At 45.1% G+C, this 26615-nt stretch overlaps 1 protein-coding gene across 1 annotated transcript in view; it reads left to right on the top strand.

Moving 5' to 3' along the window:
• The window catches only part of LOC147797740 (dynein beta chain, ciliary-like), a 57890-nt gene that overhangs the window by 16823 nt on the left and 14452 nt on the right, over positions 1-26615 (top strand). The window contains exons 14-40 of the mRNA XM_087142477.1: positions 263-498; positions 1017-1131; positions 1484-1696; positions 1885-2059; positions 3204-3312; positions 4065-4208; positions 5127-5256; positions 5674-6021; positions 6857-6961; positions 7512-7634; positions 8078-8137; positions 8604-8623; positions 9243-9423; positions 10554-10765; positions 11597-11754; positions 12501-12726; positions 13464-13802; positions 15307-15477; positions 16307-16435; positions 17032-17192; positions 17981-18107; positions 18879-19087; positions 19900-19990; positions 21327-21490; positions 22848-23019; positions 23891-23932; positions 25298-25540. Coding sequence (XP_086998603.1) covers positions 263-498; positions 1017-1131; positions 1484-1696; positions 1885-2059; positions 3204-3312; positions 4065-4208; positions 5127-5256; positions 5674-6021; positions 6857-6961; positions 7512-7634; positions 8078-8137; positions 8604-8623; positions 9243-9423; positions 10554-10765; positions 11597-11754; positions 12501-12726; positions 13464-13802; positions 15307-15477; positions 16307-16435; positions 17032-17192; positions 17981-18107; positions 18879-19087; positions 19900-19990; positions 21327-21490; positions 22848-23019; positions 23891-23932; positions 25298-25540 — 4403 coding nt within the window. The remainder of the gene's footprint in view (positions 1-262; positions 499-1016; positions 1132-1483; positions 1697-1884; positions 2060-3203; positions 3313-4064; positions 4209-5126; positions 5257-5673; positions 6022-6856; positions 6962-7511; positions 7635-8077; positions 8138-8603; positions 8624-9242; positions 9424-10553; positions 10766-11596; positions 11755-12500; positions 12727-13463; positions 13803-15306; positions 15478-16306; positions 16436-17031; positions 17193-17980; positions 18108-18878; positions 19088-19899; positions 19991-21326; positions 21491-22847; positions 23020-23890; positions 23933-25297; positions 25541-26615) is intronic.

Below are 26615 nucleotides of genomic sequence, written 5' to 3'. Positions count from 1 at the left end.
ATGTTTCAGTAGCATTACACCATGTGTATAGACCAGATTCAGTATTTCGTAGCGCATCCTCACAGTGAGCAAGCTTGTTGGTTAAATTTTAAGAGTATCGATATATGGCACGCTTTAGCCGGCCACTCAGTGCACTTTATGCCGACACGCACTGGCCATGTGACATCAGGTGCTTTGTTTAAAGCTGACCTTGCCCAAACCCAGTTGATTCATTTTTCATCTTTGTGTTTTTAACGGTCATGCTTCTGATTCGGTACCGTAGGCACGGCGCGTAGCCGAGCAGGCAGTCGCACCGGTAGCCGCACCAACCGGCCAGGCACCAGGGACTCGCAGGACAGCCGGGGCGGCCAGGGTGGGTACGACGGCCGACACGGTCCATCTTCCTGGATGCTGGACCACGTGACCGAGGTGGTGCACCTGGCCACGCAGATACAGATCACCGAGCAGACGGAGAAGTGCCTGAAGCTAATGGAATCCGGAGACAAGAATGCCATGAGGGTATGTGCAGCTGAGCTCCAGGGACAGGAATCTCAGGGGACGGGGGCTTATACTCCCCGTTTTTGACCAAGGATCGTCCTCCCACTTTTTCACTGTGGGAAAAAAAAGGTGGATCATCAGGTTTTTCAAACTTCCGTACAACCAAACTGTATTCAAAAGTACTGCAAAAGAGAAAAAAACTACAAGAGCTCTGCATACGCCATCCTGATAAAAAGTTGGCGAGGGGTGAATGTCTGTGCAATCTGGACATCTGTAATTATGAATAGCGCCCCCTAGTGGCGTGTGATGCCCTGATTCTCCCCAGGTCTCCTGAAATCTGCGAGAATGATGAAGCCGGGTTGCATCTTCCATTGTTAAGAAAAGACAAAAAAAAAGAACAAACAAAGCCAACCCTGATTGCACAGTAGCTAATGTAGGTCTGAATTTTGGAGCACCATCGTCATATTAACAAAGAGACATGTGGAACCACTGGGTCGGCTAAGAGATTAGTTTATGTCCTCTTTAATTTTTTTCTCTAGGAAACCCTGGAGAAGGTGAAGGCCAGCATCCAGGCAGCCGTGGTGATGCTGAAAGGGGTGGAGGATGAGAACGAGAGGCGGACGCGTCTGGAGAAAGAGAAGAGGAAGAAGGAAGGTAAACCTATCTCGTCTAGGGACCCGGACCCACTGGGTAAAGAATCAGGTGTAGATTAATAACTCCTCAAGCGAGTCCAATGTTCGGTTAAAATGTGGAAACCATAAACAGTGCTGGAACTGTCACACGGCACACGGTGGTCCCGCTCTTTTTTTCAGGAGTGCTTCACTTTCGTGATCCTATGTTTTGTCAAATGGCTTCTATGTAAATCAAGCGTTATCAAAACGAAACTAATTAAATTTTGAAAAAGGAACAAAGAGTCAAATATCTTGAAAAGACCTTTGAAGGAATTGGAAATGAAAAGATTGTGTTCGTAAATTGGGAAAAAATGAAAGCGATATGTCTATTCCAGCGGCTGCCATGAGAGAGTCAGAGCAGACCAGCGTCATGGACACGGGCACCGTGGTCTCCCACACGGGTCGTCAGAGCTCCCAGTCACACAAGGGATCCCACTGGAGCCTTAACAACGAGAACGCCGCCCCCCTCAACCAGCCCACGACCATCACCGAGGAGGGCAGCAGCCTGTCAGGACAGCAGGCGGAGAACGGCGACAACCTGGAACCAGGTAGAGTTGTTCCTGTGCTTTCCAAAATCCTGCCAGATCTTCTTCTGTTTCCTGGATTAATACTCCTTTGACTTGAAATGTTTAGATTTGCAAAAATAGTTTTGCCGCCAATTCATCAAGGCAACCATTTTGAATATCATGTCGATATGGGAGAAAAATGTTCTTTGTCTCTTTGATTTCCACATCAGACAAGCCCCTGGACACCATGAAGGTCGTGCTCCCGCCAGAGAGGCCAAAGGTCAAGGTCAAAGTTGAGGAGAAGATTGACAAGAGCGAACTGCAGCTGATGCTGTTCCCAGGGCAGATCCAGAAGATCAGCAACCTGATCACACTGCTGGCACACCAGAGGGACCTCCTGCAAAGGTAAGGCTTGGTTGATCCTATGGGGTCAGGTCATTGAAGGTCAGGCTGGGTCAAGCGAGGTCAGGAAGTTCAAATCGTGGCAGTTCAAGCCCGATTCAGAATGGCAAACTACCTGATGACTCAGCAGGCTGATCAAGTTGGGAGAGGTCGTCAAGTTGGGACAGGTCATCAGATTGGGTCAGGTCATATCAGATTGGGTCAGGTCATCAGGTTGGGTCAGGTCATCAGGTTGGGTCAGGTGGTCAGGTTGGGTCAGGTCATCAGGTTGGGTCAGGTCATCAGGTTGGGTCAGTTGAAAGGTTTAAGTTTGTGACATTTGTTGGTTGCAGAAGAGCAGCAACCCAGTTGTGCTCTGGCTCAAGAGAGGGCATCTAACAAAAGTAGACTACAGTTGTCTCTCTTGAAGTGCCAAAGTGCCATGGCAAGAAGCAATCAAGATAATCCAACAAATGCCAGGTCTTCATTTGCATAAAAAGGTATTCATATATACCTCAGTTTTCCTACTCAACAACTTGCAATGTGACCATGTTTTTAAAACATTTTATAATACCTGCTGTGATTTGATAATGCCAGCTGCGTAAGATCGTGTTGGCACCTGGATACGAGACCGTTTAATCCATTCTTATTGGTCAAGAGTCGGCTTGCGACGCAGCACACAGAACTCATCACGCACGCACAAAGTCCACAGGAGATTCTCCCGGACTACTTGCACAAGGAATATGCTGTCAAATGGTCAGGGGGTGTCCGAGAAAATGAGAATAAAAGTCTCTAACAAAATCGTTGGAAACCTGTCATATATTGACATCTTTTGACTCTTTGACTAAAAAATGGTATTCATGAATGGGAATAAATATGTGCTTGGTCGGTCGTTTAAGACTGGCTCAGTCTTAAATGCTGATCTTAAAAACACGTTGACGACCGGCCAAGTACGTATTTGTTCCCTTAGAATTCCAGTCACGAAGTCACATCAGGTATAGCTCTGCGCAAAAAGAATGATGACGTCAGTATGTGTCCTATTCCGGGAATCCAGTTTGTTATTATAAGGGGGTAGTTCCAATGCACACAGGTTTGAGGCCGAGCATTCCAGGATGATAAATGTGAGCAATCTCCATATTTCTCTTTTTTTAATCTCCTTGTTGCTTAGACTGATTGATAAGCAGGACGAGATGAAAGGATCTCTGCTGGAATCCTTCGATTGGCGATCTCGTCTGCGCTACATCTGGAATGAAACCAGCAACAACCTGTCTGTCAAGGTATGGATCAACTGGAGTCTTGTCTTGTGCGCATGGTCAAAGTGATTCTGCAGAGATGATGCAGAGCAGGAAACAGTTTCAAGAATTGCAGCTTCGGCAGCAAACAGCCGTTTAGAAGTCACTGTCTGTGTCCTAAAAATGTAATGTGTTGGGAATCCAAGTCATTCGGTTCAATAATTTGTTGGCGTGTTTAACCGAGTTTTTTTGAGAAGCTGGATAGTCCAAAGTCAGTGTCAGGCCGTTTTTAATAGACGTTTTGAAAAACACGGCAAATGGTATGTCGTCAAGACTTAAAACTTATTCTGGGTGCATGTAAAAATGAGCTTTTAGAGGGTTGAGCGAACAATTTGCAAGAAATGTACCCCATGAATAACTCATGTTGTAGAACACACATTTTTGAATTGCTGTAGAGTGCCGACGCGAATACGTCACGCGCACAGTTATCTGTGTAGAAGGCATTGGCGTAAGAACCAGCGCGTGCACTAACACGCGCACGCACTCCATTCGTTTGCACTACACCTCCGGGTTCAAATGACGTCACACCTTGTTGCTGTATACCACAAAGAATGGAGTATTGCAATTCCCTCTGTTTCTGTAACATAACTTTCTCCCATAAACTGCACCCCTTCGTCCATTTTCAATCAAAACCTTGACCTTCAAGGACCGGAAAGAAAAAGCCCTTGAGACTACCCAGCAATGACTCCGTCTTGTCAGATCACACATTGACTTTTCTAAATTGCCCCCTCTCTCAGCTGCTAGACACCTCCTTCGAGTACGGCTTTGAGTACATGGGCTCAGCCGGCCGTCTCGTCTTGACCCCAGACACCGAGCAGGTATTCCTCAGCCTGGCTCAAGCCGTCAAGGCCCACATGGCGGGACTGTGCGTCGGACCCTCGGTGAGTCCTCCCTCTGGGTTCATAATATCCTCTTAACCCATACAGCAGTGACCTATCCGGGTCTTGCAGGGACTGGTTGAAAACTGCAATTGCTCTTTCTAAAATGGCTGTCAAATTGACTGACAAATTTCTTCTTTCGTAAAAGAAAAGTGGCAGTACGTTCCATTTCTAAAATACCACCATTTTCAATTGACCTTATTATGATAAGGAAGTCATTTTTTATCATGTTCCTAGCATCCTTCTTATTAAATGTAATCTATCAAATGAGGCGTTGCCAGACTATTTTGGTTTCGATCCCTCACTTCCGTTGCTTAAAACATTTAGAAATAATAAATCCAAATATTTTGAATCATTCATCATTGTAAATGAAATTAATCTGTGGAAGCATCATTTCACTGCCAAAAAAAGCTAACCTCACTTCCAATTCAATATGGCTGACTTGTGAAGAAACAAACAAACAAACAAACAAACAAGGCAACATAGGGGGCACTTTTCCCTCCAACCCCCCAGCTGAATACACAGCTGCCTGAACATATTTTTTCTCTGATGTCACTATTACGAATCTGTATTTCCATTATGAGGCATTTTGAGTTCGTAGATTGATATATCACACTTGTTTTTAACCCAGTAAAAAATTTCTTGAATCATTCTTAGGAAATTTCAAATTTTGCAGCAGGATGCAGAACGAATGTAAAGTTTTCTCGAAAGTTTACAATGGTATAATTCTTGGATGTTGGTGTGAAATACCATTGTAGTGATTATTACAATATACTTTGCTAATGTGCTCAAAATTAGCACGTACTGTACATAAACCACAAATGTCTGCGAGATTAGACGTTTGAAATAAAAGAAATATCCCTGGTTGGTTGAGGTCTCAAGGTTAATGCTCTTTAGTTCCTTTTTCTCTTCTGTCTGCAGTGGAACAGACGTCTGGAGCTTGTCCAGGAGATGGCAAGAAGTCTAGGTCACCCTCTGTATCTCTTCAACTGCTCTCACACAACCGACTCGCAGATGTTAGCAGACATCTTTAGAGGACTGGCATCGACGGGTAAGATCCATAAAAGCCAATTCTTTTTGTAGGGATATGCTATCGTCCAGGAAACTAACTGGGTGACACTTGCAACGGATTGTTAAAACGGCAGACTTGGCAATGGATAATCAGCCAGTTAGAAGTTAATTGTGTAGACACCTTGAGCCTTCGAGACTTGTAGCTCTCAGCTTTACGTTGCGATAAGCGCAGGTGCGCTCCACTCAAGCAAACATATGTGTACCTTTACCCATTCTCTTTATCTTTGGAAGGGCTGCAAAATTTCTAGTTGCGAAATGACCCTAGAAAATGTAACCACTTGATTGGACTACATATCTTTGACAAAGGCTGCTCTGGTTTCATTAGAGCAGCTGCCAGGAAGTTTTTATAAAAAGCCGGACTCTCATCCAAAACGCTTCTTCAATTTCTTGCCGGCAGGTGCCTGGGTCTGCTTCAACAACCTAGCCCACATCACAGCCCCCGTCCTCAGCACCTTCGGCCAGCTGCTCCAGAGCTACCTGGACGCCCTGAGGCAGGGCAAGTCGGCCACCCTCTCTCCTCCCTGGCAGACGGAGGAGGTGGCCCTCAACCCAGGCGGGGCCTGTCTGGCCACGCTGGACTCCGCCGTCTCCCTGCCGGTGGCATCCCGGGCGTCGGTGGAGGGAAGGGTCCTGCTGAATGCAGCCACTGCCCTGCTGCCTGGCGAGCTGGGCAGGCTGTTCCGGACGGTGTCGGCGGTCAGTGTGGACTTCCGTGTAGCGCTGGAATCCATGCTGCTTAGTCAAGGTACATGTTGTCATTGAAAGCCAACAACTTACCAAGAGCTGAGATTATTCTTGGACCACTGGACACCAAGCTGGGTACAAAAGTAGAGTCTTTGCCAAAGTGGTCAGATTTGTGGCTTTCCATTATTAATTTTTCATGGACAAATATGTCTTGTTCAGAACTGAATCAAAATAATGCAGTCAGAAATGATGGTCAAGGAGGTCTGGGGCACAAGATATTATGCCATTAACACTGCTCCATCTTCAGGTGTGGTCCACTTTCCTTGACTTGAGTCTAGGTCACCAATTAAGCAAACATGAAAGCAAATAGAATTTGACGTCATGAAATTAAGTTCGTAGGTTGAACGATTTTGAATCTGCGGCATGAATAGTCTAAACGACATCAGAGAATTGCGCACATGCTCCATACTTACCAACTATTCCGATGTAAGCTAGTCTAAGTTTTCAGACTGCAAAAAAAGGGGAGCATTCCGATTTTCATAAAAGAAAGAAAAGTGATAAAGTCCCTGCAAACAGGCTGCTATCGCAGACAAAAGAGGGGGCTAGTTGCAAAAACAGGAGGGTGCCATTTGCTATGTGAAAATGGTAGTTGTTGAACTCATGTACAAAACTGGGTGCTCCAATTTCTGACTTCTCAGTGTTGTCTAACACGGTGCTCATTTTTACACCATGCATGAACCGACCCTCAGGATACGACGTTGTCACATTGGCAAAGTTAACAGTGATTCTTCCATTGTGCAGTTGGACAGAAAGTGCATCAAGGCATTTTCACCTTTAGCCCACACATCAAGCAGTAGTCTACAGTCTAACTTGACTAAATTTTTTTTTCCCTGAAGGATTCACCAAAGCCGTGGAGCTGTCCCACAAGTTGACGGCGCTGAGGGAAATGTACACCCAGATGATTCCCAACTCGTCCCCGGCCTCGCAGGACGTCACACTCGGTATTAAAACTGGCCACAGTTTGAGCAGATCACACTATCGTTGGAATTTGAAGTGCTTGGAGTTTTACAATGCTTAAAGTGAAGCTGGAATGAATTTTTATTAGACACAATTGTTCTACATCTTTGTACTCTTCTGCAATGTATGAAAATTATGTTGCACTAGGATCTGGTCAAATGCACCGGAAAGCAGTTATAGTTATCCATGCTTTTCTAGACAACTGAGGGCGCTGTTGCTGTGAAATCATCTTGGGAAGACATGGTGCACCTTGTTGGTTCAGGAACGATTATGAAATACACTTGTTACGGATGTGTCGTTACCAACAAAACAAACACTCCCAACCAACATTGGCTTTTTCCAACCTATGAGGTGCGCTTCTGCTCAAGGCAGATAGCAAACTTAACAGAAACAGTAGTGGTCCCAGTTTATAAGGGCATACGTTGTTTTTAGCCAAAGCTTGTCTGTTGGTCTTTTTAAATCCCTTGATGTGTAAAAAGCATTGTTTAAATCCACTGGCACGACTGGTGTTTTTGTGCGTTTCCCTCACTCAAGGGAGAGACCTGTGCGAGGATTCCCACGGCTGGAGCATTCAGGGCACTCGCTGCATTGTCACGGAGGCAGGAGCCATCTTGGACCAGCTGCTCGTGCTTCAGCTGGCCGAGGACCATGAAGCAGGTAAGGGTTTGATCGGAGGATAATCATACCCTGATGGAGAGTTAATCAAGGGATAGGTTCCCAAATGGGGGGTGGGGCAAATGTCAATTATAGTTGTTTCTTGAGAGTGGTGACATGGATATGAGCTAAATATCTCCCAACTGAACACAGAGACCTGTGTTGAGGTATTATTTGGGGACTTTCCTGATCAAGGTTCACGCAGGTTGAAGACATTTCTTCTGAGACTAGTTACTTAGATTTTTATGTGAGTCAATACAAGGTATAGACTGTGATCTCCCGACTGGGAGTCCCTTCTCCTGAAGGAGGGTATGCTGTTTTATATGAAGGTATACACAGTGTCTTGAGTTAAAGCATGGGTTTAGTACGGAGTGAATGGGTCCATTACAGTTCTTTTCCAACCTCATAACAGAACATTGAAAGATTGTTGTCTCGTTTTCTCTCAGCTTTAAATGCGGAATCTCTAGAGAACATCGCGGAAGTGGAAAGCGACAAGCCGGAAAAAGGTGAGATGCTTTCAGTTTTGCCGCTCTGTGAAATACTCGGCAACTGTCTTTGCGGTCTCGGTATTGTCTGATTCCTGTGGGTTGTGAAACACAGCATCTCAATCTTGTCAGACTTTATAATTTGTAGTGATTCTGGTGATTGCCTCGTCTGTGTATAAAAGCAGTGGTTTTTCTTTCATTCGGCACAAAAACATCATAGGGCATTTGATCCACATTTGAGAACTAGTCATCAGAGAAAACCTTTGTCCGCTTGTAATTTGGTTGTATTTTACCTTCTTTCTTTTCTATTTTGCACAAGTTCTTAATGAATAAAGAACCCCTCCAACAAAAATTACGATAACCAATAAAAAAAGGAACCTGAGTGACTACCGTGAATTTTGCATCTGTCATAAATGAGGAGGCATTCAACCTTGCATGGAGTAGCGTTGGAATTGTTGTAGTCCATCACATGTCATTCAATCTTTAGCCAAGTCACAAGCTCTTCAAGTGAGCTGTGACATAAGCATTCCCATGTCTTTTTTAAGCTTTTTTTTGTGAAGGGACTTATGACTGGATGTACCAAGGGACTTTGGCAGCTGGTTCCTCCTTTTTTTTTCACCTTCAGTGTTTACTCTTGGAGCTGTGATATATTTTCTTGTTGTCTGATTGCCCAATCCGCTCCGAGCTCAACAAGAAGGGCATGTTTTTTTTTATACTCACAGCATAAGCGCGCGTTTATAATGGAGATCAGTGGCGTGTTTGGTGTGGAGCACGCTGAGTACGTTTAACAAATTTATTCCTTAAAGTATGGTCTTTGCGTACACACAGAACGCGTGCAAGAACCCGCTTGGAGAACTCACAACCACCTGTCTTTCTTTTGCCGCTTGGGGGTGCACTTTACCTCAGGGCAGATCGTATGCAAGCTTGCAACTTTCTCTTCAGATCAGCTGACTTCCATGTTTTGCTTTTCAGTGTGTGCCATTCAATTCAAAAGAAAGTCTCGAGCAGTTTGTGACTTCTTGATTGCATATCTGTGCCTGCCCAGATGATGTCTGATCACGCGGCAAACTCATCCTGAATTTTCCCCACCCTCTCTTCCCCCCCCCCCCCCCCACGGGCCAACGAGCTTCCCGAGGCCCTGACCAAGTACGAGGCGGAGGCCGTGGTGACGGCCCTGCGCAACAACTTCCTACCGCGCCTTCACGGCAGCGATGCCGAGATGTTCATCAGCATGGTGGAGGACGTGTTCCCGGACGTCCGAGTTCCCATGGGCTTCGCCGGGCAGGACGAAGTCTCCAAGACAAATGGTAATAAAAGGGCTCCTCTTGGAGCTGATAACAAGAAGCTAGCGGTAATCTTTTGTGATCCAACCAAGCTAAGTGACTCGCTGGTAGCCAGAGCTGCTTTCGAGTCTTACCGGCCTTAAAGAGAATCTTACATAGCATAAAAATCAATAACAACCGTGAAATTTCTTTTTACCTATGCAACATCCATTTTTGTCCGGATAGCAAACTGAGGGATACCTCAATACAAAGAGCTCCGTTTGCTCTTTCTAAAGGCAGTTTGAAACAGAATCAGGGAAAACGCTTCAGTAAGACTCATTTTGTGGGATTGGGTCACACTTCCTGACTGGAAATGTGTTTGTTACACATTCTAAAAAAGGTTCTCCGTTTTTTTGTGTGTGCGGAGTATTGAGAAAAACACTCGTGAGTAATGCTTCGCCGTCAATTTTTGTGCAGGAGAAATGTATTACATGCACATTTTTCAGAAGACCTGTTTATAAAAACGAGGCTGTTTAGTGGGGATACTTGTGAGTAGAGATATCATTCTTCAGCATGGGTCTTTGAGGGAAGGACGGTGGAGGGTCTATCCCTCTTGTTTCTCAGGTCTGTAAAATTGTCCCTCGGACTGACCCTGACAAGAATCATAAATGCTGTGCGTAGACACATGTGACTGTTCACTGACGGCATTCTATGTACATGAAGGTATTGGTAAATGTGTACAAAATGCATTCCCTCAGGACGTCAAGGTGCAAGTTGGCGGTGCTGCTTACTTTCAAGGCAGGTCCTGTCTCGGTGTGAGAGGGAACGTGAACACGCTTCTGTATTACTTGTATGTCAGGTCAAAGACTTGCGACTGCAAATGCAAATGTTGAATCCGTTTCAGCATGGGTGAATTTCACTTGCCAATGCCTTGTGATGTCAAATGTGTTCCACTTAAGCATTCGCCCCATGTGTGAACTGGCCCCAAGCAGGTCATCGAGAAATTTTAAGCTTTTGTGTTGGGCGTACTTACATGTCAAAACGTTGCGGCTTGGAGTTGTATTAAATCTTAAGCATGTAATCCCATGGTCAGCGCAGCTGTGAAACTGAGCCCTGCCAAGCGTCCTGTTCTATCTTCTCACCATTTGAAAATATTTCTCTCCCTCTTTCCACAGGTGAAGTGAGCCTGAACACGCCCGTGGTCAGCACCCACCCGGCCTCCACCACCGCCCAGCTGGTCAGCCCCGCCGGCGGCCAGGACAAGCAGCCGCTGGACGACATCCACTCGGCCATCGCCGTGGCAACCAGCGAGCTGGGACTGTTGCCGGGGACAGCCTTCCAGGCCCGGGTAGCGCAGTTGGCACAGCTGACCGACAGCCACCAGACCGTACGCCAACACGAGTCAATTTTTGTTTATAATTCAAAGGGGGGACAGGGCACCATTTTCTTGATGAACTGATCAGCAGGGCCCGTTTACACTGAGCTTCTGAAAGTGTCTCTCAGTAAATTTATGCAGGGAGGGGAAATGTGAAATTGGCTCGAGAATTGTTGCCTAGGATGTATTTTTTCTTCAAAAAAGTTGGCTTGAAACCAGTCATGAGGGTCATAAAGGGCACTTTTTTACAAGTTTACAAACAATGCCTTTCCCTTGTGAACGTGAACCAAAGTTTTCTGTTGATTTTTGAACATTTTCAATATAAGCTGAAATAGAGTCCTTTCTGTCCATGGAAGTCTCCAACCTATATTCCCTGCACAGTTGTGAGTATTTCCACTTATATGCTGGCATTTCATCTTGTGGTATTTCTGGTTTAAGTGACCCTCTTCAGCAAAACTATTAAAAGTACTTTCATTCAATATTTTTAAACAACAGCATCTTTAGTATAGGAAGTTAGTGTTGTATTGTGTATAATGCCTGCACCAAGTCCCATCAATCTGATAGGTGGGTAGTTGATCACATGTCATTGAATTGTTTGCTCTGTTCCACCCGTTGAATAGAACTTCATTTCACTGGACTGGTTCCTGCCCCCATTTCATTAATTTCATTCCCAGTGACAGGAAAAAGGTTCCATTCCACTCGGCTTGGCCTTTTGAAGTGGAACATGTCATCTGTCACCTCATGAAATTATCCTTACTATTTCACTCGTAAACACTCATACAGTTAGGCACCTTTTATCTGGACGTTCGTAGATTTATTTAGTTTTGGTCTGTTTGTCTCTAGGTCATCGTGGTTGGTCCCGCAGGATGTGGCAAGAGCGAGTGCATTAAGACGTTGGTTGGAGCCCAGCGGGAGATGGGTAACGTCGTCAGCGCCCAGCGGATCTTCACCCAGGCTGTGGAATCGCAAGAGCTCTTGGGCTACTCCGACCCCAAGACTAAGTAAGTTAAACTTGAGTCGAATTTGGTTGTCAAATACTGAGAGCATGTTGCTAGACACGAAGAAACATCCATTTAAGCATGAATTGAATTTGAACGTGCAAAGCAAAATAGCGACTGGTACTCAACGGACCGATTCAGGCATTGATAAACAAATAATGAATGTTTCGCGTTAGTGGAATCGAACGTTCAATCTGTCACCTCATGAAATTATTCTTACCATTGCACACAAGAAGTCAGGATTGGTGTAGTGGCTTCACCTTCCACCTCTGTGACCCGGGGTTCGAATCTCACCTAGTCCCTGCCTGGTTCCCTGCCTGGTTTCACTTGTATATTTATCTGGTTTTTCTTCCTATCGCTGAAACTGAACGTTTCTTCTTTGCGTTCTTCTTTGCCACTTACATTCCCCCTGTCTTTGGTATTTTTAGTGATGGATGGACTATTTCTGTCAGATGGACAGAAATAAACTAAACAAGCGTTCACTACATTCACCATTTGTGTAGCCGATGTTGTAGTCAAGACCAGTCACATGACTGTTCACAAGACCAGTCTAATGTACATGTAGCTGGGTGAACAATGACAAAGGAATGTGTTTGTTGCAGCTTGTTTGATTAGCTTCTGATCTGAAGTCAGACTGGAGGTCTTGTGTTAGCCCTGTGACTATCTTGTGGTGTCTTGTGATGGTCTTAAGAAGTCTTGACAACAGCGCTCTTCCATGCAACCAATCATTTCGATTTCTCTTTCTCCAGGGAGTGGAGAGACGGTCTGTTCATCTCCCTGCTGCGCAAGCTGTGTCTGGTCCACAACACCGACTTCACCCACAGTCGGCCCGTCATGAAGACGCTGCACCTGGACGGCCCCATCGACCCTCGCCAGATGGAGATCTTCGGTTCCGTCTTGCACGGCGACGGCGCACTGGTGCTGGCCAACAACGAGCGCGTCCGCCTGCCGGACAACCTTCGCATCTTTTGGGAGGTACGTGTGTGGCCTCGGTATTTCAAGAGGACAGTGACGTGATTTGACTTCTGGACAACAATGACTGATGACTTGAACTATTGAAAAATGGCTTGTGTAAACATGACTAGTGACTTGACTTAGGAGAACGTGACTTGGGACTTGACGTGGGAGAACATGACTTGGGACTTGACTAGTGGAGAACATGACCTGTGACTTGACTGGGAAGAACATGGCTTGGGACTTGACCTGTGGAAAAACTTGATTTGAGAGAAAATAACTTCTAACTTGACTTGTTACAAATGACTTGTGATTTGACTTGAGTGAACATGACTTGGGACTTGACTAGTGGAGAACGTGACCTGTGACTTGGGAGAACGTGACTTAGGACTTGACTTGTGAAAAAACTTGACTTGGTAGAAAGTAACTTGTGACTTGACTTGTGGCAAAATTAGTAGGACTTGACTTGAGAGAACATGACTTGGGACTTGACTTGGGAGAACATGACTTGGGACTTGACTTGAGAGAACATGACTTGGGACTTGACTTGGGAGAACATGACTTGGGACTTGACTTGGGAGAACATGACTTGGGACTTGACTAGTCAAAAAAATGACTTGTGGAAAAACTTGACTTCAGAGAAAATAACTTTTAACTTGTGGAAAAATGACATGTGGAAACATGGCATCTTGAATAGTATTTACCTGTTAATGTTACCATGCATGCCTAACATATTTTATTTTTCCTGATTTTGGCAGATGGAGTCCGCAGCTAATCTGAGTCCCGCCGTGCTGTCTGAGGCAGGCTTGCTGTCCATGGACACCTCGGACGTCTCCTGGCGGCTGGTGCTGGCCAGCTGGCTGGACCGCTGTGCCGACAGGGACCAGCCCATCCTGCGTTCCCTGACCGACCGCTACGTGGGGCCCACCCTGGACCACCTGGACCGCTGCACCAAGCCTGAGATGATGGTGGCGGGCGGGACAAGGGAGAGAGGGGAGGGGCGCGTGGTCGGGGCCGGGAGGAACAAGGGAAGGATGAAGAGGATGGTGGACGTGTCGGAGATGAGCATGGTCATGACTTTCTGCAGCCTCCTGGAGGTAAGTTGGGGAGGAAACCGGACCTCAGGGTGTGGCTTTGCTGCTGGAAGAACACCCAGATATTCAGCCCATTAATCTCCTACTTCATATTAGCGTTGCTTACCTTACATTAGAGATGTGGTATTGTGTAATTTTAAAATGTACACATTAAAGAGTAAGCATAGACTCAACTGACAAATTCCTGAAATTGCCGTTAACCCCTTCACGGCGTGATTATTTTGACTGTGACTGCTGGGCTGCGGTATGCCCTGAATGGAGGGCTTTGTCCAGCAGCAGGCCCCATTGAACCAGCAGCTGCATGGTGAATAGACTGTATGTGTGGTATGCACTAATCCTCACACAATGGGGCGGTAGTAGCAGTCCTCCATAGCGAAGGGGTTAAACGAATCTGCCGATTTGGTATCGGTTAATTGCTTTACAGTTGAATGGTTTTGACCGTGCAATCTGTGTATATAAGGGTGCGTCTCGTAATAAAAGAAGGTTGCAGTTGCACAGCCATCTTGCATTTTTTCCATTTTTTTTTAGTTGTCATTACTTGCTTTTACATTACAACTAGAGGTGTTTCCAAGGTAACGTTATGCCACTAAAGGATGGGACTTGATTCAAAGGAAGACTTTAAAAACCCTTGGTGGTGACAAAACTTTGGTCCTTTTTACTGGTTCCGAGCATGGGTGCGTTCCGAGCATGCGCAGTGCCTTCCACTAGACCACTTTGTCTGCTGCCACCATGTGTCTTAGGCCGTGTCCGAAACGGGCTTCCAGAGCTACGGCTAGGTCTATTGTCTGCGCGTCTCCACGCATTTCCAATGGAGTGAAGACCTAGACCTAGCTCTAGACAAGAGATTCGGATGCAGCTATAGAGTCCCCCCATTCCATCCCAGCTCATAATGTGGCTATTGTTCAGTTCCATTCAGTGTGCAGGCAACTTGCACACTGCCAATCAAGTCAAAGGGAACAGTGGTCCTGTCAATTTGTAGCATCAATGCAGTGTGTTGCTGCATGACTGGTGATACTTGCCTCCTTTTTTTCTCCGCTTAAAACTCCTAGCATCGTACTCTTATATATCAGTGCAATTTGTAATGGCTAGTGAGTTCAAAATAAATGTCTGTTGAATTGAACGGAATTGAGCGATGTCAGACTGATTTGAATAGAATCAAATCAAATCTAATCGATGGAATCGAATCATGGAGAAAACTGGCAGCAATAGTGTGAACTGAATTTGTAGCAGTGATCTTGTTTCTCCGCTTTTTGTTTGTTTTATGCTTAGCTCTGTGATTTCTGAACACAGTAATCCGTCTGGTGAGCTATTGGCATTGCCGTCAGGGGTAACAAACAAACAGTATATCTTTGATGCACTCTGTCCCGAAAAATGACCCTGTTCTCAGTGCTGATATAGTTTTCTCAAAAATAGCCATACGTACCCGAATGTGCACAGTATTTTGCTCACTAGAAGAACAGATAATTTGAAGAGGATGTCAGTAACGTTTTTCCTTTCATTTCTGCAGGCCTTAATCTCCCAAAGTACAGAGCTTGAGCCGATCCACTACGAGCGCTATGTCAACTTTGCCTGCGTCTGGGCCTTCGCCGGTACCCTGGAGGAGCGTGACCGGTCGGCCTTCAGCGCCTGGTGGCTCAACCAGTGGGGAGAGTACATTGATTACCCAGACGGGGCGGATGTAAGTACATGTATGACTTGGCCCTAGGCTGCTTCTGTGTCAAAAGTTGCGGCTGTGGCTGGCGATAATGCAAGTGTTCTGTGAGAAGTGAAGTTAGCCCTAGCCAGTGGCTTGTACAGAAGCTGAAGGACATAGCCCCAGGATGTATCAAAAGTTGCGGCTGTGGCTTTCAGAGTCATCCTGGAGTTTACATGAAAGCATTAAAAGACACTCTTCGTTATCATGGGGACTGTTACTTGCATATTAAAGAAAAGACCATACAGTACTTACCTCGAAGGAAGAATTGGCAGAAAATGTTAACATAACTTTCTTCAATTGGTGACAGAAAAAGCAGCAAATCGACACATAGTGAAATATTCTTAGGGTTGGGGCAATATATTCCCAGGGTCAGGACAATATATTCTCAGGGTTAGGGCAATATATTCTCAGGGTTATAGCAATGTATCTATCATGGATTTGGAGCGCAAACTCCCCAGACGTGTAAAACGTTATTGTTGCTGGGGCCTAAATACCCCTATGGAGATGCTACTGGTCTTTGAATTTGTGCACATTCCGGTGAAAATCAGTCGTGTACATCATGCTATAGTTGTGCACATATTAGTGCATGCATGCAGTATGCCTCTTCAGGAGGGTCACTAGAGTGCTGTGCACTGTTGTCACTTGGTAGTGTGACCTCTCTGCCAAAGGTGAAGGAGCGTGTTAGCCAGCTCTTAAAAAAAGCAAAGAGAACTTCACACTGCATTGGCAACTCTTTTTTCTAGGATCTGATTTGCATTTGTTTATTTTAAAAGTATTCTGGCTTCCTCTTTTTATTTGCCTCCTTGTCCAGGTGTTTGATTACTTTGTGGATGGTGATACCCAGCAGTTTGTGCACTGGAGCGAGGCTGTGCCACCTTACAGCATGCCGCCTCATGAGGGCATCCCGCCCGACGCATTCGTGCACACCATCAGTGTAGAGGTTCGTATTAATTTCTTCTTCCAGTTATCTGCCCTGTGTTGTATCTTCTTAATAAAATTGAAAGAATAAAGTATATTTTACATTTTGGTTCTGGCTCTTGCTTGGTAATGGTCAAATCCATCACATGTCCAGTTTCATTCAGCCCAGTCACAAGGCCTTTAACACGTCTTTTTTACAAGTCCTTCGGCAAGTCCAGTTCCAAAGTCCTTCAGCAAGTCTAGTTCCAAAGTCCTTATTACAAGTCTAGTTCCAAAGTCCTTCAGCAAGTCCAGTTCCAAAGTCCTTAAGCAAGTCCAGTTCCAAAGTCGTTCAGCGAGTCCAGTTCCAAAGTCCTTCAGCAAGTCCAGTTCCAAAGTCCTTCAGCAAGTCCGGTTCCAAAGTCCTTCAGCAAGTCCAGTCACAAGCCCTTTTATGAAGCTCCTTGTTTTGCTGCGGGCTCGTAAAACATTTGTACCGATTTCTGACTTGTCAATGTTGGCAGGTATGCTACAGCACTTGCTCTTAGCTAAAAACCCTAGACTTGGACTCGAATAAAGACCCTGGTACGAACCATCCGTTTCTTGTTACAAGTATTTTTTTTCTGGTACATTGAATAGCAAATCTCCTACTTGCTGAGCCTCTTGTCCGATGCTGGCAGACCAGTGCTGCTCACTGGGGAAGGAGGTTGTGGCAAGACCGCCATTGTCAATGACAGGATTCGAACCGTCTGCTCCGGTGAGGTAGCAGAGGTGTTGTCCCTCTCAATCACAACCAACAGGCAAGTTGCAGATTCTCAACCTGACACCACCAACCCCCATTAGGAATCGGAACAACCTCCAGCAAATGAGTAAACCTGGCCTGAACATTTAAGGAAGAGCCGGAATGTATTTTGATTTTTCTCCCCTTTAATAATCGTAACACCATTTCTGACCGGATGCAGTGATTGTCAGAAGTCATTTTGGCTGTAATTTTGTTTCAGTTTGTATTAGAAAGAGCACGCTGAGCACTTAGTTTGATGCGTCGCTTGGTTTGCCAACCCTGACATCCTGATACAACTGGTCATCATAATGAAACCGATGACGGTCCTGCTTGATTCACATTGCCCCAGATAAATTGAAAGGCCTCAAAACTGGCATTGGCGACATGTAACTCAGTTTGTTAGGTTGGGTCACATTTTTGAATGGAACCTTTTAAAATGTGTGTCCTTCATGATTCTTCTCAGCACAGGGGGGGACTTGTACAAAGCACAGGGGGGGACTTGTACAATTTTTCAATGACAATGTTTTGGATAGATTTCCTGGGGCTAAGCAAAAAGGATTTGCCAACTGAATTTCCAACTAAGCAGCTCAACGATTGCTAGTGAAATAGGCCACACGGCGACTTGGTTGGTAACCTGCAACAAAATTTCCGTACTCTTACAGCAATTCAGTTTTACTTACCTTCCTGTGAAACTTGTCCGATGTCATAGAAGAACGGGCCTTGGTTCCCGACGGAGTCGTCTAAAAGGTTCTAAAATGCTAATTTTCCCCCCCCCCCACCCTTCCCTTTGGGCTTTTTATTATGAAGGTTCACCACGAGCCGCGTGCTGTGGCAGAGACTGGAGGAGCGGCTGGAGTGGAAACACGGCCGGACCTACGTGCCCAAAGGGAGCAAGAAGTTGATGTGTCACGTGGACGATCTCAACCTGGCCCGCGTAAGTCGTGACTGGTTCCAAAAGAGAAGACCCACGGCACAGAATGTGCCTCGTGTAGGATATGAATAAAATGATTTATAGATAGATAGGCTTCTGGAGTAGCTGACAGTAACACCAGCAAGTTCCTCGTGAGGCATCTGCAGGACGGAGCTTTTGGGGGGGGGCTTACGCAGTTTGGAGCACATGCTATCTTGACAGCTTTTGAGGTCGAAATTCTGTGCCTTGAAGAAGGAACGGTTAACTCTGAAAGTTTGACCATACTTCTTTTTTTGTTTTGGAAATGAGAAGAAAACATTAATATTCAAGAAATACTTTTTTGTCTCTCCATTTAAAAATTTTAGCCTGTAGATGCGACAAGAAATTTTCTTTAGATAAAATTAATTTTCTTTTGTTAATAAATACAAGACAATCATTTTTTATCAGTGGACAGAGATAGTTTTGAGCACTGTCATGTTCAAATTTACTCCATCGTAGAGGAAATCATGTACAGTTCCTATAATATCCTGTGTGGGTGCGTTTGAGCGAGTTACTCGCGTTATCAAAACGAGTATACTCCTGAGCGCTCGAACGGCTGGAGTATGACCCGAGGGTCAGCGAGAGTATACTCCTGTACCCGAGAGTAATGCACACCCATTCTACTCGTGTTAACAGGAGTTACCATGACAACGCATCCTATTAGTCCTAATTGTCTGTCATGTGGATGAATACAGCCAACATATTTGCATGCTGAATTGCCATCAAAGTCTAATTCCTTTTCACTGTTTTTGTCAGGTGGATGAATACGGCCGGCAGTCAGCCTGTGAGATGGTCCGCCAGCACCTGGACTCCGGCGGCATGTATGAGCCCGACACCCACAGGCTGCGGGAGGTCAAGAACGTGACCTACGTCACCACGATCAACCCCAACTCTCCGGCCAGCGTGCCCCGGCCCAGCCAGCGCCTCCTCAGACACTTCTCCGTCTTCAGCGTGCCTTACCCCAAGTAAGACCTCACCACGTCAAATCCTCGGCTTGTGCGGTGTTCATGTAAAGCTTATATACCAGGTTCTTCACTTCCACACCAATGTATATATTCACACAGTACTTTCCACCTGGTCGGCGAGTCCTGGGAAACTCCCACCTGAGCAAGCCAGTGATTTTTTTCACAGCTCTCGGACCCCACTGAGAATACAGAGGGAATCATATATGCCTCTGTATAAGTTCAATCATGTTATAAGATTAATATCTTCCAACATGAAGCCATCTTAATTCCATTGTTTAGGCCTACCACTTAAATCACGCTGACTTACACGTTGTGGCAATGGATCTATTGTGATAAAGAGATTTCCCAAAGTGGGTGTATCAGGCAGTGGGCACTTCTAAGGGGAAGAGAGTTTCATCCCTCTAATGCAGTCACTTATAAACCCAATATCGAATCTGCCAACCATGAATATCCGTACACTCCAGGTCCAGTGAAGTTTACAGTATCTCCTATATCCCACTGAATACTAAAAATGTACGAGGTGCCGGTTTCTAAAAACCAGTCACATCATGAATATTCATGATACGGTCATACCCTCCAGGTCCAGTGAAGTTTACAGTATCTCCTATATCCCGCTGAATACTAAATATGTATGAGGTGCCGGTTTATAAAAACCAGTCACATCATGAATATTCATGATACGGTCATACCCTCCAGGTCCAGTGAAGTTTACAGTATCTCCTATATCCCACTGAATACTAAATATGTACGAGGTGCCGGTTTATAAAAACCAGTCACATCATGAATATTTATGATACGTTCATACCCTCCAGGTCCAGTGAAGTTCACAGCATCTTCACCACCCTACTGAATACCCACTTCCTCACCCCAGCCACCACCTCCTCAACGTCAGCCAGAGACAAAGTGAGTTTGTTCGAGTCGTGGCCAAAGACACTCGCTTGAGTACTGAACTTTGAGTAGGTCAGAGAGTGTTGCAGTCGAGTCCATGACAAGTCCATCACAAATCCATCCCAAGACATCCAGTCTTAAGCTATGTCACAAGCTATTCAAAGGCGGTGTGACAAAAGCCTTCCATTAACATTGTTCACCGTGATGCTTATGACAAAACTTATGAATGGCCTTATGAAGGGACTTTTAAGTAAGATTTGAAGCTTTGCTTGGTGGATGAAACATGAGAAATGGGTTTGTGGGTACACCGTAGAATCAATCTCATTTGGATGAGGTGTGGTTCCTAAAAGAACCGGTGAGTGTAAACTCGACGTTTTGGCCAGTGTGCTCTGGCCGTCCTCAGGAGAGTTTATACTCACCGGTTCTTTTAAGAACCACACCTCGTCCAAAAGAGATTGTTTCCATGGTGTACCCGCAAACCCATTTCTCATGAAAGGACTCTTGATGAACTCAGCTCCAACACTGGATCGGAGCAATTGAAATAGAAATATCCGATTCATTCAATACTTCTCCGAGGTCTCCGAGGGAGCTATACGTGCTCCAGGATGTTAAAAAAGTTCATGTCCCACACCACAGCGATCAACAACTGTTTTCTCATACCTGTGACTGAAAGAATATATCTAAGGAAATGAGCTCTGAATTTCAGAAGTTCAGAAGACAATAGGCCTACCATTAGACTATAATTAACATAGCAGGTGTCAATGATACCCTCTGCGAATGCACTGTTCCCTCACTGTGGGCACCAGCGAGTGCAAGCTCACATGTCATGTCTTCTGGTTAGCGGTCCCTGCGTAACCTTGTGCGTTGCGGGGGACAGGAACAAGTCTATTATACAAGCCTGACAATTGATCAAATTGCTCGGTTACCTATGCACAAAATGTAGTGTGGGTACTATGCAAAACTGACTATATGAGCAACAGCGGTCGATCTCGAGCACATGCTATTGGCAGAATGTGGTGTCTCACGGTGAGTGTGATATGCGGATATGTCGCGCTGTCATGTGATCTATCTGCGCCAGTGAACAGGCAATATCCAAGACAGAGGTACGACAGTCTAAGATCGTTCCACAACTGTGCGCTTGGTCGTGACACAATTAAAACATAGATCTCTCTCTTTCTATGTCACAGTCATATGTTTGCCTGCCAGTGGCCTGTAAACTGGCTAGCCACCAGTACAAGAGCTAAACATGAATTTACAGTGTTCAAAACTTAGAACACCGGATAATAGACCCTGTTACCCACAAAACCGACTCAAGATGACGGTAGAATTCCCCCCCCCCAATTTTCCGCAGCGTCATCACATCATCGACAAAGAAGAGGAGCAGTTGCGCGCCCTGATGTCCATGGTGGTCAACGTCACCATCGAGGTCCAGGACCGGATGCGGGCCATGTACCTGCCCACGGCCGAGCGCTGTCATTACGTCTTCACCCTGAGAGACATGCGGAAGATATTCAGGTAGCTTTCAATGGTTTCATGACAGAAATTTCTCCCATTTCAATTCTCCCCAAATCCCACGTCCTTTTCGAAGAAAAGATTATAAATGGGAGTGTGTCTCCCTTGGGAATTGAAGTATCAATTTAATCATGCCCCCTACAGGTGGCCAATCAATTGACTAGATATTGCCCCCACTGATGGCCGTGCCCAAATCAGTCATGTACTCTTTATCTAGATCTGTAGCAGAGGTCAAAAGGATCACCACCAGGGGGTAATAAAAAATATGTCCGCTGGCGAAAGCTGTCATTTCAGAATGGACGCTTTCTTTCCAAGTTGGAGAGGTCTAACTTGGATTCGTTTAAATGGCAGAAATTCGTGACATTGGCCGCAACATTCGTCTGGTCAAACATTTACGTATTTCAGGACTGAAAGAGGTCAGTGAGCCTGTTCAGTATTTCAAACGGGCATTTCAAAAAGACATTTCAAAAGGGCGAGGTTATTTGAGAACAAAGAGGATGTGTGCGTTGGTGTATGGCTACGCTGCTAGGGCCGACCGTGTGAGCGCGCATAAAGCTGTTCTCGAAATGACCGCGGACGCACTTCATTCTGGGCAGGCGCTGTTGGAATACCGAACAGGCTCATTGCTAAGACTCCAAACTTTCTGGCTATCATTCTTTTTCTGCAGCTGATGAATAGGTTGGTGTACTTTATTCACATTCCCATGTAAATTAGTTATATTGAGAAAAGAGCTCATTTAGTACTTCAGTTGTCAAGTACTTACTTGTGGCCGCATATTTCACATTGCGTTAAGTACTTACATGTTCATTTGACTTAATATTTCCCATTCAGATGTAAATTAGTTATATTGAGAAAAGAGCTCATTTAGTACTTAAGTTATTAAGTACTTACTTGTGGCCAAATGTTTTGCTTTGCGTTAAGTACTTAAGTACTTGCCTGTTCATTTGACTTAATATTTCCCATTCAGATATGAATTAGTTATATTGAGAAAAGAGCTCATTTAGTACTTCAGTTGTCAAGTACGTACTTGTGGCCGAATATTTTGCTTTGCGTCAAGTACTTACATGCTCATTTGACTTAATATTTCCCGTTCCCATGTAAATGTAGTACGTAAATTGAAGTGCTCATTAAAGTGCTTGCGTTATTGCGTACTTTCCTGTGTCTAAAAATTGAATTAAAAATAGAGGGTTTGACTGATCAGTTACTGAAGTAGAACAGAAGTCAAGAATAAGTCAAGTCTGCTTATTTGTATTCAATTTCTGTCTTTTTGATACTAAATGTACAATACATCTCTTTGAGAGCTAAGGAGAGTTTTATAGGGCTGTTTTAGGAACTGATCGGATAAAACTTTATCCCGCAGGAACATCTGTCTGTCACTCCGGCCAAACGCGACTCGAGAGAACCTGCTTTTGTTGTGGCGGCACGAGTGCGAGTTCATCTACGGCCAGCGGCTGGTCAGTCCTGTGGACTTTGACCGCTACCAGCAGGCGTTTGTGACCGCGGCCAGGAAGGAGTTCTCCAGTGAAGAGTTGGTGAGAGAACTTTAATAGCTCAAGAGAAAATTACAAAACCATGCTTTGCAGTGAAGGAGTAAATTCTCTTTTTTTTAAACCGCATTCTGGGTATTAGTGGTGTACCTAGCTGTCTGGTCCAGAATGACAAAGTGGGACTAACGATTTCTACAAAATATCCGGCATGCAACTCTTCCTCGGATCAGCTGATTTCCATATTTTTCAATTGAAAATCGAAAAACACTACAAAGTCTTGTAAAGATCAGATTTCCTTTTTTGGGGGGTCAAAGTTCAAGTTGGATGCGTGAAATTATTATCCACGTTTTTGTCGCCCTAAAAGAATCCTCAATGCCCCCCCCTCCTGAAAGATGGTAGTACCCATTTCAGAAATGTTAGCACTTTCACTTCCATTAAAAAAAGTTGGCAACGTGCCTGGCCAATCCCCTGCCCTACTGGGTACACCGCTCCTTGTAATGCAGGTTTGGAATATCTCGGTGTGAAGGAAACATTTTGAAATTCTGGACCTTTTTTCTAACAGTATTATACTATTCCAAAGTCTCGAAATATAAAATGTCCATTAGCCAAAACAATCCTATATTTGCAAATAACTCGGCTTGAATTTCCTTCTTCAGCTGTATTAATTTTCAATGTGCCAGCTTGGTGTTTCAAAAAGCCAAGGTCTTTTGGGAACAAAGTGCACGCGAATAGCTGCGCCGATAGGACACACTATCGCGGGCGCATGCAGCTGTTCCTGAAGAGCCTCATACTGAGCATGCATTGTTGGAATACCGAACTGATTCATTGTCAAGTTTTCCTCTGCCATTTTAACTTCCTCATTTGAATCCTCCGCTGATTTTCCTGTTTTCCCCTGGCAATTGTAACCATTTTCAAGAAACTTGACGGTCCCCGGCCGGAATGGCAGTTGCTTCATATGGTAATTGGCATGGCACTACTCACCACCAGAGCGATCGTCCTAAATCGCACTGATATAACCAAGCACCAGTCACTCTTGATGAGAAACGTGCACTCGTATCAGCCACAACTGAGACTTCACAACAGATTTCTCAATTTCTCATTCAAAGAAAGAGTTGATTGTCTCTGTAGTAACGGCAGAGAAGCACTCACCGCCAAGACATACAGAGGCAGCCTGTTTAATACTCGAGTTGATGCAGATACAAACTCTTACTCACACGAACGGCAGAATTATAGCTCGTGGTGATAAACGAGGGCATTCTCTCAGGAGGGAAGTATTAAAGGTCTCGCATTACACAGTCATTTCACGATGGTACAAATATTGAGTGTTTTCCGTTGGCACAATGTGATGCGAGAGTAATAATGCAGGCAATAATTTCCTGCACCCATGAGTATCAAGAGTACCTCACACGAACGCAGCCACAGCAATTTGGAGACGACTCAAGTTGGGCCGAGTTTATTGAGTACCCTTAACTTCCATCAATTTGCATGTAGAACCCGAAGAGAAGGTGAAAAATCTAAAAAAAAAACATCTGTCACACTCTTACAATGCATGATGGAAGAAAAATCCAAACTTTGTTTTCTGGGGTGTAGCTTACCGTCAAGGGCAGGTTGAGGTAAGCAACAAAAAGTACCCCAAGGGTTGGCTGTAAAATGAAGGTGAATATTCTGAATAAGTAGCAAAGAGGAAATTTTAAAGCAATGAAAGTCTCCCCTCCCACACACACCATTTTACACCCTTCACTTGTATTATTGCACGCTAGAGACCATAGTTCATTACAATTTGTCCAATCACTGTGTCATTGCACCTACACATCAGCATATGTAATAAAACTGTACATGTACAACACGACATCACGTTTATGCCCACGTCGTGAGTGTTGATGTTTATACTGCGTATTTGTGATTTGCTGTTCAAAACTTGATCGCAGAATGTGCAGTAGAGTTGGAGATTTGCTTCGACATTTTAGATGTTTGAAAGAATTTTCCTCTGTACCGGTAGTTTTTTTGATAAAACCCGCCTTGAAGATCAGTGCACGAAACACACTTAGGGCTAGTTCATACTAAATGCAAAAGAAAAACGAACGTGAAATTGTGACATCAGATCCTATACTTGCTGGCATTTTGCTGGCATTTCAACCTGAGTGAATTCCGCCGCAGATAAGTGAATGTCAATTTTTTTTCGCGTTTGCCACAAGTGTGAACTAGTCTCAGGTGTCTGTCTTTTCAGCTGCTCAACCTTTGCCACTCTCAACAGCTTCAGGTCATAATCCCAAGCCTTTCTAAGTCCGATTTTCAACTTCCCCACATTCCAACTGCCCGACAGCTGCAGCTGGTCATCAACCCCTCCCAGCCCCTCTTCAGCAACCTGGTCCAGCAGGACTCGGGCATCGTGACGGCCGGCGGCTACCGCTCGGCCACCTCCACGGCCAGCAGCAGCATCGGGGAGGAGGACCCCACTGACCAGTACCGGCCCTGCGAGGACGTGGAGGGTGTGAGGACGCTGCTGCGGGACGCTGTGGAGGAGTACAACAAGTCGCATGCCAAGATCAAGCTGGCCCTCTACAGGGTGAGCAGAGGGGTGTGAGGTTTTTATTCGGGGGGGGGCAGTTTTCAGATTTGAGGATTCTCGATCTGAAAATTCCGAATTGAAGGGGTTTGGTCACCCAGGGTTTACTTCTCTTTTGAACTTTCTGCATCAATACATTTTGGCTCGGAATTCACTTTCGTATTCATCAACCAAAATCAGTTTTCTGTGATAACACAACGTCCAGGCATCATTTGGTACACACTCCTTACATGCCTCTTTGACCAATAGGCTGCTGTGATAACACAACGTCCATTCATCATTTGGTACACACTCCTTACAGGCCTCTTTGACCAATAGGCTGCTGTGATAACACAACGTCCATGTATCATTTGGCACACACCCCTTACAGGCCTCTTTGACCAATAGGCTGCTGTGATAACACAACGTCCAGGCATCATTTGGTACACACTCCTTACATGCCTCTTTGACCAATAGGCTGCTGTGATAACACAACGTCCATGCACCATTTGGTACACATTCCTTACAGGCCTCTTTGACCAATAGGCTGCTGTGCTGTTAATCGCAAAACGGGTGCGCGCACGTGCGTCAAACTTTTAAGAGCATGCATGTTAGTGTAATGCCACTGCAGTTACGGCATCTCCCTGGGTTACTTTACCTACCTACGATGAGGTGCTGTTCCTTGAGCGGTCACTCCCAAAATGCATGTAATATTTGTTAGTGCTGCGAGTGATGTTTTGCACAAAGTTTTAGGAAGCAAACACCCGAAACCAAACACAAGAAATACTGATAAGAGCAACAAGTATTCCCGAAGAAAGATTGTCAAAGTGAAGTCGCCTTGGATAAAGACACCAGAAAAGCTTGTAAACTTCCATGTCTGAGGACATGGGTTCAGACCCCTAATATTTTTGCTGTTGCGGTTAAACAACTGTGAAATCTCTGGAAGGCGCTGGGGATTCACACGTTTTTTTTCAAATGGTCACTGAAAGCGGATGGATTGTGGCTTGTGTATGGATTGCTTTCATTTCAAATTTCAAATGGGGCAGAGGTGGGCACCCCAGGGACATAGACTTGGCCCTAGTCACTTCACTGCATA

The sequence above is a fragment of the Acanthaster planci genome, linkage group LG10, assembly GCF_054643075.1.
Source record: "Acanthaster planci isolate LZ-2023a linkage group LG10, COTS_SCS, whole genome shotgun sequence".
NCBI lineage: Eukaryota > Metazoa > Echinodermata > Asteroidea > Valvatida > Acanthasteridae > Acanthaster > Acanthaster planci.
The sequence above is the reverse complement of the archived record's forward strand: the minus strand, read 5'-3'. Positions and strand labels throughout refer to the sequence as shown.